The sequence below is a fragment of the Ctenocephalides felis genome, unplaced genomic scaffold, assembly GCF_003426905.1.
Source record: "Ctenocephalides felis isolate EL2017-DRISC unplaced genomic scaffold, ASM342690v1 CF-g0.4_SCAFFOLD_03571, whole genome shotgun sequence".
In the NCBI taxonomy this organism is placed as follows: domain Eukaryota; kingdom Metazoa; phylum Arthropoda; class Insecta; order Siphonaptera; family Pulicidae; genus Ctenocephalides; species Ctenocephalides felis.
Window position 1 is genome coordinate 62,044,512 of NW_020539725.1, and position 15,139 is coordinate 62,059,650.

At 26.1% G+C, this 15,139-nt stretch overlaps 1 protein-coding gene across 1 annotated transcript in view; it reads right to left on the reverse strand.

The window, feature by feature from the left end:
- Positions 1-11,321: 11,321 nt before the first annotated feature.
- Positions 11,322-15,139, reverse strand: part of LOC113384653 (DNA polymerase epsilon catalytic subunit A) — a 54,588-nt gene continuing 50,770 nt past the window's right edge. Inside the window, 1 exon segment of the mRNA XM_026622403.1 lies at positions 11,322-11,610. Coding sequence (XP_026478188.1) covers positions 11,322-11,610 — 289 coding nt within the window.

Consider the following 15,139-nt stretch of genomic DNA (forward strand, 5'->3'; position numbering starts at 1 on the left):
CTAACTAACAAAATTTATTTTATTTTTATTATTTCATCTCCATAAATATAAAAATACATTGTATATTATTTAAAAACAAGCGTTACTTATTTGTTACGTAGATTTACTTTTATTTTGCAACAAACATTACAAATTATTTTTTACATTAAAACTAATAAATAAAATTTATTTAATTTTCATTATTTCATCTCCATAAATATAAAAATATGTTGTATATTATTTAGATACAGCTGTTACTTATTTGTTACGTTATTATTACGTGAAGATTCACTTTTATTTCATTTTATTTTTATTATTTCATCTCCATAAATATATAAATACGTTGCATATTATTTAAAAACAGTTGTTACTTATATGTTACGTTATTTTGACGTAAAGCTACACTTTTATTTCGTAACAAACATTACAATTTATTTTGTTTATTAAAACTGACTGATAATTTTTTTTATTTTTATGGAGATGAAATAATGAAAATAAAATAAATTTTATTAGTTAGTTTTAATATAGAAAATAACTTGTAATGCTTTTTTATGAAATAAAAGAGAATCTTTACGTAACAAATAAGAAACACTTGTTTTTAAATGTTATACATATATTATGTATAATATTATGTATATTTTTTAAAAACAAGCCATTACTTATTTGTTACGTAAAGATTCACTTTTATTTTGGAACAAACATTACAAATTATTTTGTATTTTTTTAATTATATCATTTCCATAAAAAGTAACATAAGTAAATAACTTTGTTAATTTGAAAACAAGCGTTACTTATTTGTTACGTTATTGTAACGTGAATTTTCACTTTTATCTTGCAACAAACATTACAAATTATTTATAATAAAAATCATTTTTTTCCATAAAAAGTAACATAAGAAAAACAGTAAAAAAACAGTAAGAAACTTTGTATAATATTTGAAAGCAAGCGTTACTTATTTGTTACGTTATTATAACATAAAAATTCGTAAATTTCACTTTTATTTGGAACTACTACAAACTGACTACAATTTGTTTTTATTATTTTATCTACATAAAACAGAACATATGTAAAAAACATTTTATAATATTTGAAAACAAGCGTTACTTATTTGTTACGTTATTTTAACGTAAAGATTCACTTCTATTTTGCAACAAACATTACAAATTATTTTGTATATTAATATGAAAAACAATTTTTTCATTACTTCGGTTCACTAAATAAAATTTTTTTATTATTAAAAATTAATTTTTAACATTAAAAAAAATGTTTGTAGCCGCGTTACCTATTAGTTACGTTATTACAACGTGAAGCTACACTTTTATTTTGTAACAAACATTATAATTGATTTCGTATATCAAAACTAATTAATAAAATTCATTTTATTTTCATTATTTCATCTCCATAAGTATATAAATACGTGGTATATCATTTGAAAACAGCTGTTACTTATTTGTTACGTTATTTTTACGTAAAGATTCTCTAACTACAAAAATCTTTTGTTTTATTATTTCATCTCCATAACAATTACTTTTCTAGAATCATTCAGAATTATTTTTATGTTTATGACATTAACATTAGAATTAACGTTTTTTTAATATAAATAAATATATAAATACGTTGTATATTATTTCAAAACACTCGTTACTTATTTGTTACGTTATTTTTGCGTAAAGAGATTCTGTAACTAAACAAATCTTTTGTTTTATTATTTTATCTCCATGACAATTAGTTTTCTAGAATCACTCAGAATTATTTTTGTTATGACATTAACTTCAGAATTAACGTTTTTTTAATATAAATAAATATATAAATACGTTGTATATTATTTAAAAACAGTCGTTACTTATTTGTTACGTTATTTTTACGTAAAGATTCTCTAACTGAAAAAATCTTTTGTTTTATTATTTCATCTCCATGACAATTAGTTTTCTAGAATCACTCAGAATTATTTTTGTTATTACATTAACTTTAGAATTAACGTTTATTTAATATAAATAAATATATAAATACGTTGTATATTATTTTAAAATAGTCGTTACTTATTTGTTACGTTATTTTTACGTAAAGATTCTCTAACTAAAAAAATCTTTTGTTTTATTATTTCATCTCCATGACAATTAGTTTTCTAGAATCATTGAGAATTATTTTTGTTATGACATTAACTTCAGAATTTTTTTTTTTTAATATAAATAAAAATATAAATACGTTGTATATTATATAAAAGCCGTTACTTATTTGTTACGTTATTTTTACGGAAATATTCTCTAACTAAAAATATCTTTTGTTTTATTATTTCATCTCTGTAACAATTAGTTTTCTAGAATCATTCAGAATTATTTTTATGTTTTTGACATTAACTTTAGAATTAACGTTTTTTTTTAATTTAGTATTACAATTAGTACGTATATAAGAAAAAATTTAGTTTTTAGTACAAAGTGTGAAATTCTAATCGGAATTTCACCAAAGTTATATGAAAAATCAAAGAACCCTAAATTAAATCTAAGTTAGGTTTAAGTCTGACTATAATTTTCTTGAATGTAATGAATTTCTAGTCGCAAGTAATTATAGAAATGCTATGTCACTTTGTAACATAAGTGATATCAAGTTACGTAACATAATAGTATGATAATGGATACTTATTAATTAAATCTAATAAATATATTAAGTTAAGGTTATAGTATCGAAATCGATTTTTTTTTAAATCTTAAATTTTATTTGATTTCTTTGTTTATTTAACAGAAATGATATTAATAACTTTTATTATGCATAAAATAAATAGTATGGAAATCGTTTTTTTTAAATCAGCTTAAAATTGATCTCTTCATTTTTGTAACAATTTATTTTAAGTTACGTTTATGTTGCTTAACATAAATAGTATGGAAATCGATTTTTTTTCCAAATCAGAATTAATCTCTTCATATATGTAACGGAAATGATATTAAGTTACATTTATATTACATGAAATAAATAATATCAAAATTGTCAAAATCAAAAAATAACAGAAATTATTTTAATTATATGTTGCGTAACATAAATATTATGGAAATCGTTTTTTTTTTTTTTAAATCAGCTTAAGATTGATCTCTTCATTTTTGTAACAATATATTTTAAGTTATGTTTATGTTGCGTAACATAAATAGTATCTAAATCGTTTTTTTCATCAGCATAATTGATTTCTTTGTAACATGAATTATATTAAGTTAGATAAATATAAATAGTATCGAAAACTATTTTTTTCAAAATAAACAAAATTGATCTTTTTGTTTATGTAATAGAAGTTATATTCAGTTACGTTCATGTTGCGTAACATAAATAGTATAGAAAGCGATTACGTTAATTTTGCGTAACAATAATTGTACAATAATATTTTTGTTTTTAAATTAGCAAATTGATCTCTATGATTACATAGCAGTATTTTTTTAGAAATTTATAATAAATAAACGGTTGTTACGTAACATAAACGCAACTTAATATGAATTCTGCTATATAATTATAGAGATCAATTTTAGATATTTTTTTTCATCAGCAAAATTATTGCGTAAAAAATCATAAATAATTTTGTATATTAAAACTGTATAATGAGAATTTTTTATTAATTATTTAATCTCCACAAAAAGTAATAAGTAAAATACATTCTATAATATTTAAAACAAGCGTTACTTACTTGTTACGTAAAGATTCACTTTTATTTTGCAAAAAACATTACAAATTATTTCTTATATTAAAACTATATAATGAGATCTTTTTTTAATTATTTAATCTCCACAAAAAGTAAAATACATTCTATAATATTTAAAAAGAAGCGTTACTTATTTGTTACGTTATTGTTACGTGAAGATTCACTTTTATTTGGCAAAAAACATTACAAATTATTTCGTATATTAAAACTAATGAGAATTTTTTTTTAATTATTTCATCTCCTTAAAAAGTAACATAAGTAAAAAACTTTACATAATATTTGAAAACAAGTGTTATTTATTTGTTACGTTATTGTTACGTGAAGATACACTTTTATATTCGTCAAAAAACATTACAAATTATTTCGTATATTAAAACTAATGAGAATTTTTTTTTTAATTATTTCATCTCCTTAAAAAGTAACATAAGTAAAAAACTTTACATAATATTTGAAAACAAGTGTTACTTATTTGTTACGTTATTGTTACGTAAAGATTCACTTTTATTTTGCAAAAAACATTGCAAATTATTATGTATTTTTTTAATTATTTCATCTCCAAAATAGGTAACATAAGTAAAAAGGTTGATAGATATTTCTTTTTCGTCAGCATAATGTAACGTTACGTTAATGTAACAGAAATTATACTAAATTACGTTTATGTTGCATAACATAAGTATACTGATTCTTAACTTCATGTAATTTAGTTTTGTAAGACTTAAAATATTTTATAAGATGATCTCGTTTAATTTTGGTTACAGAAATGATATTAGGTTACGTTTATGTTACATAACATAAGTAATGCAAGCCTCGGTTTCATGTAATTTAGTATTATAAAATTTAAAGTATCAGAAATGATATTAAGTTACGTTTATGTTGCGTAACATAAGTATAAGTTCAATTTCATGTAATTTAGTTTTGTGAAATTTAAAGTAACAGAAATGATATTAGGTTACGTTTATGTTACATAACATAACTAGTGTAGGCCCCAGTTTCATGTAATTTAGTATTATGAAATTTAAAGTAACAGAAATTATATTAGGTTACGTTTATGTTGCATAACATAAGAAGGTGCATATTCAAAATTTCATGTAATTTAGTTTTGTAAGAAAAATATTTTATAAGTTGATCTCATTTAATTTCTGTAACAGAAATGATATCAAGGGGGTGATTCTGCCATAAAATAGACTAATGTTATGGCAAGGCTGTGTTATGTAGCAGTTTTCATATAAAGTGGTACTAAAAACTGTTAAAATCCTATTCCTAGACAGTCTTTAATGGCATTTTGTATGAAAACTGGAACAAAATATAGCCTTGCCATACCATTGGTCTATTTTATGCTAGAATTGGTCCCTAAGTTTCGTTTATGTTTCATAACATAAGTAGTGCAAGCCTCGGTTTCATGTAATTTAGTTTTGTAAATTTTAAAGTAACAGAAATGATATTAGTTTACGTTTATGTTGCGTAATATAAGTACAAGTTCAATTTCATGTAATTTAGTTTTGTAAGGTTTAAAATATATTTTATAAGTTTATGATCCCATTAAATTTCTGTAACAGAAACGATATTATGTTACGTTTATGTTACATAACATAAGTAAGGCAGGCCTAAATTTCATGTAATTTAGTTTTGTAAATTTTAAAGTAACACAAATGATATTAGGTTACGTTTATGTTGCATAACATAACTAGTGCAGGTTCGAATTTCATGTAATTTAGTTTTGTAAGATTTAAAGTAACAGAAATGATATTAGGTTACGTTTATGTTGCATAACATAACTAGTGCAGGTTCGAATTTTATGTAATTTAGTTTTGTAAGAGTTTAAATACTTTATAAGTTGATATCATTTTATTTTTGAAACAGAAATGATATTAAGTTACTATAGTAACATAGTGCAAGCCTTAATTTCATGTAATTTAGTTAATTAGGTTAGGTTACTATTAGGTTAGGTTACTTTAGAATATTACATTTATGTTGCGTAACGTAAGTAGTGCATGTTCCAAATTTCATGTAATTTAGTTTTGTAAGAAAAATATTTTATAAATTTGATTTCATTTAATTTCTGTGATATGAAATATGAATTTATAAAATGAAATAGTACCTCATTAGGTTTAAGGACTGTTAATTTTTGCTTATAATATGAATTTATTTTTGTTAATTTAAGTTTAAGGAATTAAGTTTATTTTAGATTTTGACTTATTACAAAATTTACTTGTAATTTTCAAGATTTATTCCCTTAATTATGCATTATATGAAATGTGCAAAATTAGTTTTGTTGATTTGCTGATATTAATAAAAAGTTTTGTACGTTTTCTAATAATTTAGATCTTTTTATTATAGAAGTAAATAGAAATTCTTATTTTGTTGCAGCTTAAACAAATCTAAATTAGATTTTAATAAAAAAAATATAGGGTTGAAGCGAAAATACTACTCAAGGTACTTTTGAAGCACTATTTTAAAGTGTTATTAAAAAAATGTATGAAAAAAACATTATTTATGAGTAAGATTATAATTTAGTTTAGTTCAAGAAAAAATAGAGCTATTTGAATTAAATAATTTTTTTTTCATATTTTTCAAAAACAAATGCACTGAAATAGAATTATTGGTAGTAATGAACAAAGTAAAATATTATAGGCCTATGAAAAGTGGTTTTGTTATAAAAATTACATATATGTGTATATAAAAAAATTTGAAGGGTTTGAAAAGTTTTAAGAAAAAGTTAATGACAAAATTGAATTAATTACCTGTATGGTTGAAAATACATTAGCACTTTTTCACTAAAAAAGATTTGATCAAAAAATGAATTTATGAGTTACTTTTCAGCATATATATATATATATATATATATATATATATATATATATATATATATATCAAAGTCTTGCGAAGTCAAAAACATTTACAAATATTCTCGAAGAAACGAGTGTTTTTAACAAAATATATTAGTAATATCGATATATAAATTATTACAGAATAAACCTGATGATGGAACGTACCTAGTTCCGAAACGTCGTATTAAACATCTTCAAACAAATTGTTTTTTATTATTGGATTTACTGTTCGGAAAAGAAACAATCAATATATTGAAAAAATCCAGGACTTATCTATTGAATATATATTTATATATATATATTTATATATATATATATATATATATATATATATATATATATGATTTAGTAGTTAATTTTGATGTTGAGATATATGAGTAAGTTCTTGTGGGGCGATACATCAAAGAATAAAAAGCAAAGATTAATAAATTAATCTTTAATTCCAAACGTTTTGACATTCAATTTAATGTCATCATCAGTGAATATTAACATTGGTAGGTTACATCTAAAGATGTGTACACAAGACTAGAAATTAGCACTAACATTTATACAACTAACTTGTCAACACCATGAATTTTTTTATCATTTTTTGTATGATGTAAAAATGAAAATGATAGTTTTATTTGACAAAAATGTGAGTAAAGTTAAGTAATTTCTGCCACAACTTGTGTACTTTGCAATATCCAAGGCATATCTAAATTAAAAATTAATTTGTATTTGCTTTTTATTCTTTCATGTATTGTCCCATTAGAACTTACTTATATATATATATATATATATATATATATATATATATAATCGTATATATATATATATATATATTAAGTATATATTTAACACTTACCAATTACTTATATCCTTTAATTTTGCACTAAGCACCTTCTTTTAACAATTGAACACTTTCTTACAATTACACAAAAACAACTAAACTAAATAATACCTCTGACCTTTAACCTGTACAAAAACACATTTTGGATTACCACAGATGATAATAAAACCTGACTGGTTGTGACCTGACCAACTTCAGAGCAGATAACATTTAAATACACCCAGGCCTCGCTATACGGCCGCTCTTTATACGGCCTTTCGCTATAACGGCCCTCTTTAATTAAGGAACGTTTTCGATATACGGCCTAAAATGTTTTGCTATAACGGCTTTTTTAACTTCGCGTAGGGCAAGTTACAGTAATCGCAAAAAAATCGTAAATGAAAATTTTTATATATCTTTACGTTTCAAAGTTTCAAACGTTTTGGAAAAACTATAATATAAAGGATGCTGTTGAGAACATTAGTGAATCCTGGAAGAAATTGAAATCGACAACAATGAACCATGTTTGGAAAAAAAAATATGGCCAGAATGTATAAAAAATACCGATGCAGAAGTTAATATCCTTCCTGAAGTTAGACAAAACATTTTGGATTTAGCACATTATCTCGGTTTTGAAGATTTAAACGAATCTGTTGTACTGGATCTACTTACAGCTGATAGGGAACCCCTTTCATATGAGGAACTCATTCAGTTGCAAGCAGTGCCGGCATATGATGAAGATACGGAATCTGTTGTATCCAAACAGCTAACATCAAAAATCATGTCGAGCGCTTTTTCATATTTTGAACAAGGAATAAACATCCTCCTTGAAAACGATCCGGACGTTGAACATAACGCTAATGTGTCTAGAGGAATTAACTCAGCCATTAGCTGTTATAGATCATTAGAGGAAGAAATAGACAAGAAGGCAAAACAAACAACTTTAGACAAATTTTTCAAACCACCAGCGCAAAATGATGGTGACAGTGATCTGTAGGTTTTAGTTGTTTCATTTTTATTTAAAAATTATGGAATGTTTTTGAAGTTTTTTATTTTATGTAAAATTTATGTTCTTGTTAAATATGTTTATAATTTAAACAAAATAAAAAAATAAAATGCATTTTGCATAAACCATAAATGCATAAACCATATTATATATTTATTAAATTTGGAACCGATCCCATTGAATTTGTATGAATACGTATTAGAATAATTGATTCGTCATACGGCTTTTCGCTTTACGGCCAAGTTTTGCGGAACGTATCTAGGCCGTAAAGCGAGGCCCCAGTGTATTTAAAAAAATTAGTTGTAAGTGGCATAAACTTGCAGATATGTGTAAATAAAACAATAAGAATTGAGATTTAGCTACTTTGCAATAAAAGATTTAGTAGGACATACAAGGTGAATGTCTTTAATGTACTTTTATAAATAACATGTATTTATTTATTTATTTTACAAGCCATTATGTTATTATTATAGCCACAATGTTATTATTATAACAAGGCCCAATTTTTATACAATTTATTTATTTAATTAATTTAATAGATAAATAGGAAGATAAACAAATATTCAGGTAAAAATGTAATGTATAAGGGTGGACAGGTAGCCAAGTACAAAAGTAAATAAGTTGACATTAAGTTTTACTAGGTAGGCACTTAGACAGATTTATCAATTATTTAATTTATTCATTACATTTATTTATATTTTTTATTATTTTTAGTAGTTCATCATTTTTATCCCGTAGGCCTATAATATTTTAAAGTGTTCTTTTTGACTATTTATATCGTGTCTGATTCAATTTTCTTTTAGTACTCTGAAAAAAATTGATTTTTGACATTTTTTAAATTTTTCCAAGGGAGGGCAAAATGTTCAGAAATCCCTGAAACGTAAAGATATGTAAAAAAAATTATTTTTGATTAGATAACAAAGACCAATAACTATTTAAATTGAAATTTTTGAGAAAATAAATCAGTACAGAATACAGAATGGAATATATTATATGTATTCATGTAATGCATGTCCTAAGAGCATGGCTCCTTATTCCAAACTTTTATAATTAAACCACTTTTCGCAGGCCTATAATATTTTACAATGTTTATATCACCTCACAGAAAAAAATTGATTTAATTCTTCCATATGTTTGACATTTGAATGAATTTATTTCACATATACAATATGATTTTATTTCAACCAAAGAAGTAAAATTTGGTGTAAATAATAATTTACCATAAAGGAAACGTCCATAGTAACTTCGGGCTTGCTTTGTTTTGTGTAGTCTGGTAATTCTTTATTAATGGTTGTTAATTATTTATTTGTTAGTTATTTTGGTAATTATTTGTTTTGGTTAGTAATTTGTTAGTTAAGTAGTCTGGTAATTATTGGTTGTTAGTTATTTGGTCGCAAAAAATCGAAAATGAAAATTTTTGCATATCTTTACTTTTCAGAAGTTTCTGAACATTTTGGCATACCTTAGAAAAAATGGATGATTGTGTTTGTGTGCGGATACAAATTTTCGTTTACAATTTCGGGAACACGGGTCAACCGATTTCAATAATTCAAAAAACATTCGATACCCACTGATAAGGAGACGTGCCGATTAGTTTTTGACAAAGGCAGGTCTAGCCGTTCCGAAGATACGGGGCAAAAAGTGCCGAAAACGGTAACTCAGTTTTTAAGAGAACGGAGCGTCCGATTTGAATAATTCAAAAAACATTTTATTTATATTGACTAAATGAAGAACTGTTCAGATTTTTGGAAAGGCAGGTCGAACGACTTTGGAGATACAGAGGAAAAAATGAGCCATTTGGCAGTCAAAAATGATCATTAGACATATGCACATCAAATTATCAGATATTTTATAGAAATTTTAACAATAAGTATAAATTTTGTTTACATTCCTATGGGTTCCGTACCAATGTTTACGCGTTAGACGGCGACGCACGTCTCTTTATCAATACGAATCGATTGTTTTTTGAATTATTCAAATCGGTTGATCCGTGTTGCCGAAATCGTCGACGAAAATTTGTATCCGAAGACACACACATGCACGCACATACACACACACACATACATCCATTTTTTCTAAGGTATGCCAAAATATTCAGAAACCTCTGAAACATGAAGATATATATAAATTTTCATTTTCGATTTTTTTGCGTTTACTATAACTTGCCCTACGTGTTAAAAGTTAACTTAAGTTAAAAAATAAAGGAACTCTACTGACAAGCAATTTAAATTTTAAACCAAAAAAAATTTACAAAGGACTCTACTGACGAGCAAATCATTTCATCAACCTAGAAGATGGGGAAGAAAGTATAGTAAATTTAAGGAAATAAAAAAAGTACTCTACTGACGAGCAAACAAATCTAGAATTAAAAAAGGGACTCTACTGACGAGCAAACTTAATCTAGAATTAGAAAGACTCTACTGATGAGCAAACGTAATCTAGAAGTAAAAAAGGAACTCTACTGACGAGCAAATTTAATATTAAACTAAAAATTTGAAAAAGAAACTCTACTGACGAGCAAACTTAATTTTAAACTAAAAAATTAAAAAAGGGACTCTATTGACGAGCAAACTTAATCTAGAATTAAAAAAGAGACCCTACTGACGATCAAACGTAATCTAGAATTAAAAAAGGGACTCTACTGACGAGCACATTTAATATTAAACTAAAAATTTGAAAAAGACTGACGAGCAAACTTAATTTTAAACTAAAAAATTTAAAAAGGGACTCTATTGATGAGCAAACTTAATCTAGAATTAAAAAAGAGACTCTACTGACGAGCAAACTAATCTAGAATTAAAAAAGAGACTCTACTGACGAGCAAACTTAATTTAGAATTAAAAAAAGGGACACTACTGACGAGCAAACTGAAATATTAACAAGGGACTCTACTGACGAGCAAATTATTATAAACGTGAAAGATGAAAAAAAAACTCGCGTGTATTTAAAAAAAAACTTTAATCTAATCATACAAATAAATAACAATACATCCATTTACAATCATAATTCATTTTACTCCCTTTAAAATTTGTCAACAGTCTCCAACAATAATTCCATCTGATACTCGACAGCGATCTTCTTCAAAGTCTTCATACAATTTTCGAAATCCTTTCGCGACAGAAGACTTTGGAATTCTCCGGCACACGAACAGTGTTTTGCCAAATTTTCCCTTTTGATTTCCCGACATTTCGAACAAATCAGATCTTGTAGGGCGTAGGACATTATTTTCCTCTGGAAAATGTCTAAGAGTTTTATCTCGATGTACTCGGTGGTGTAGGCCACGAGGCAGTTGGCGCATAACCAGACGGGCCTGGGAAAAGAAATAGAAATAATAAAATAAAATAAAAAAGAAATTGGTTTCAAAAAATTGTATCCACACATACATACATAAATACAGACACACATCCAATTTTTCAATAAAAAGTTTCGTATATTTTTCTTAACATTAAATTCTTGCGCCATCTGTGATAACACTATTTGTAAAAATAATGTTACATACAAGCTAGTTGTGAAAAATCAAATTATATATATATATATATATATATATATATATATATATATATATATATATATATATATATATATATATATATAAGAGCTGGCCTGACAAACATGGTTTAGCCAAAAAAAAATATTTCCAGAAAATTTTCAGTACGTAATTTTCGTATCGTAATAGACTTATGGGTGGTCCTTAATATGGATGTTTTCGAATTTCTTTGCTCCCAAGGGTTCAAATGTTTCCAAATTAATAAAAGGAAATTCTCTAAAAGTTTTAGCTTTTAACATTAACATTTAGATAGTCCGCAAGTCAATTAAGGCGAGTGAGGTTAACAAGCGATTGAAGTAAAACTTTTTTGCTACTGTACAAGATGGCATTTAAGTGAAAATAAATACATCATATAACAATTTTGAATAATGTTTATTAGTAATATGGTAACACTTGTGATGCACACATTTATTAGTGTCATCAACCATTATACACATTTATATAATGATAAATTATAAATTATATATTTATAATAGCATTAAAAATATGTATAATATTAAAAACAATAATGTAATTAAAGTCGTACTTCAAATGCGACACGATCGGTTTGTCATTATAATTAGCGTTTAGAAATGAACCTTCGTTAGAGAAATGAAATAATTGCTGATTAATAAATTGTATGATATTCGCAACTTCACTCATCATGTAATAATTTTGTTTGAAGAACTTCATGTAATTAAAATTAACATACATTCATTTACTGTTTGTATTTTTTTTACTATTTCGCTGGCGATATAATCTCATTCTTTGAACAGCTGTAATATTTGTCCTGTCTAAAAAATATTCTCCATCACCATAACTTCAAAGATTTTATAGACTACAAGTCCATTTTTGATTTTATTTCTGGTATTGCTTGTCAGTAGAGTCCCTTTTTAATTTTATTTTTACATGCTCGTCAGTAGAGTCCCTTACAGTATGCTCGTCAGTATAGTCCCTTTTACCTTTAATTTTAATTTTATCATCACTTTGAATTTTATTTTTATTTTTCTCGTCAGTAGAGTTTCCCTCCTTTTTTCATTTTAAGTTTGGTCGTCAGTAGAGTCCCTTTTTATTTACGAATAATATAGAAATAATTTCTAATCAATAAACTTACGTTCAGTACACGGCCATACCATAACCTTTTCTATATATTTTATTTTTTGCTCGTCAGTAGAGTCCCTTTTTTAATTCTAGTTTAGTTTGCTCGTCAGAAGAGTCCCTTTTTGTATATTTTAGCTTTAGCTCGTCAGTACAGTCCCCTTTTTAATTCTAGATTAGTTTGCTCGTCAGTAGAGTCCCTTTTTTAATTCTGGATTAGTTTGCTCGTCAGTAGAGTCCCTTTTTTAATTCTAGATTAGTTTGCTCGTCAGTAGAGTCCCTTAATCCCTTAATCCCAGTAGAGTAGAGTTTTTTTAAATAATTTCCTAGCTTTTGCTCTAATAAGAAAAAGCGAGGAAACGTATATTGCAATATATAAAAATAAAAAAGGACTCTACCGACGAGCAAACTGAAGTACAACCCTATGATGAAAAAAGGACTCTACTGTCGAGCAAATTGTGTTTTAAAAGACACGAAAAAGGACTCTACTGACGAGAAAATTAAAAAATAACTTAGAGGATAAAAGGAACTCTACTAACGAGCAAACTGAAATACAATCCTGAAAATAAAAAAGGACTCTACTGACAAGCAAATTAAAAAACAATTTAGAAGGGGCTCTACTGACGATCTAATTGATTTTTAATCTCATAAATTCAGAAGATAAGAAGGGTCTCTGCTGACAAATAAATTGGTTCTCAAAATCATGAGCTTCATACTTTTGGACCGGTTCGATATTTATTTATTTATTTATTTATAATTTCTAACCTAATTGTCCGAGTGTTTTGCAATATTTAACAAATTTATAACCAATTAAATTATCTATAACTTTTAGTAACAACAAAATTTTGTATCTCTTATCCTTTTACCCAAAATTTGCAATGAAACAGGTTGTTGTTAAATTTTGGAGGTTGCATCAGTATATCTTGCTTCACACTTTTGGACCAGCTCGATTTTTATTTAATTATTCATAACTTCAAAACGAAATGTCCCACCATTTTGCAATATTCAGCAAATTTATAGCCAATTAAATTATCTATAACTTTTATTAACAACAAAAAATTGGTATCTCTTGTCCTTTTATCAAAAATTTACATTTAAAAAGGTAATTGCTTAAATTTGGTGGTCACATCGTACTCATATATCTTACTCTGTCTCTGAGAAACAACTTGAAAATTAGAAATGACTCTACTGATCGACCCGTATAGAAATGATATCGTCAAGAGCGAATGACGAATCATTGGCACTCGACTCTTATCTTATTTGTACGGATTTACACCCTAGTCGCGCCTAGAGAAGTTTTACTTCAAAAACTGTGGACAGTCCAAAAATTCTTAAACGATCACGTGATCAATGGACGTCCCTTATCGAGTTACATAAAAATTGTTTTTGAATTTTTAACTTCCCGTAGGGTAAGTTATTGTAATGGGCCGAAAATCGGAATTGAAAATTTTAACATTTCTCGACGTTTTGAAGGTTTCTGAACGTTTTGGCATACCTCAGAAAAAATGGATGTGTGTGTGTGTGTATGTGTGTGTGTGTGTGTATGTATGTACGGATACAAATTTCCAGTCACGTTTTAGGGCGCACGGATCAACCGATTTGAATGGTTCAAAAAGCATTCAATTCCTATTGATAGGGAAAAGAGCTGATTAGTTTTTGGCAAAGGCAGGTCCAGCCGTTTCGGAGATACGGAGCAAAGAGTGCAGAAAATAGAAATCGAATTTTGGAGAACGGAGTATCCGATTTGAATCATCTAAAAAACATTCAATTAGTAATGATTGGGAGAAGTGTTTATTAGTTTTTGGCAAAGGCAGGCCCAGCCATTTTGAAGATACGGAGCTAAATATGTAAAAAATGGCAGTTTTTGAGAGAACTAAGCGTCCGATTTAAATGATTCAAAGAACTTTCTGCTTGTCTTAACAAAATAATTGATTTTGGAAAAAAAAATTTGTTCCAACTTTTTTTTTTTTTTTAATTTTTTTGTATATCGAAAATATTTCAGATTTTATTTTTAATTCTGACTATAGTTCTAATATACTTTACAAATAATTTCAACTCTGCAATTCAGTTTATATAATATTTATAAATATTAGACAATGTTACAATATTTATAATAATCTATTTGAAAACATTCAATATTCCTCCAACATTTCGTTACGGTACGGGAAGTTCCAGCAATTTGCCTTAAGGCACGATGCCACCCACCCCACTAGTT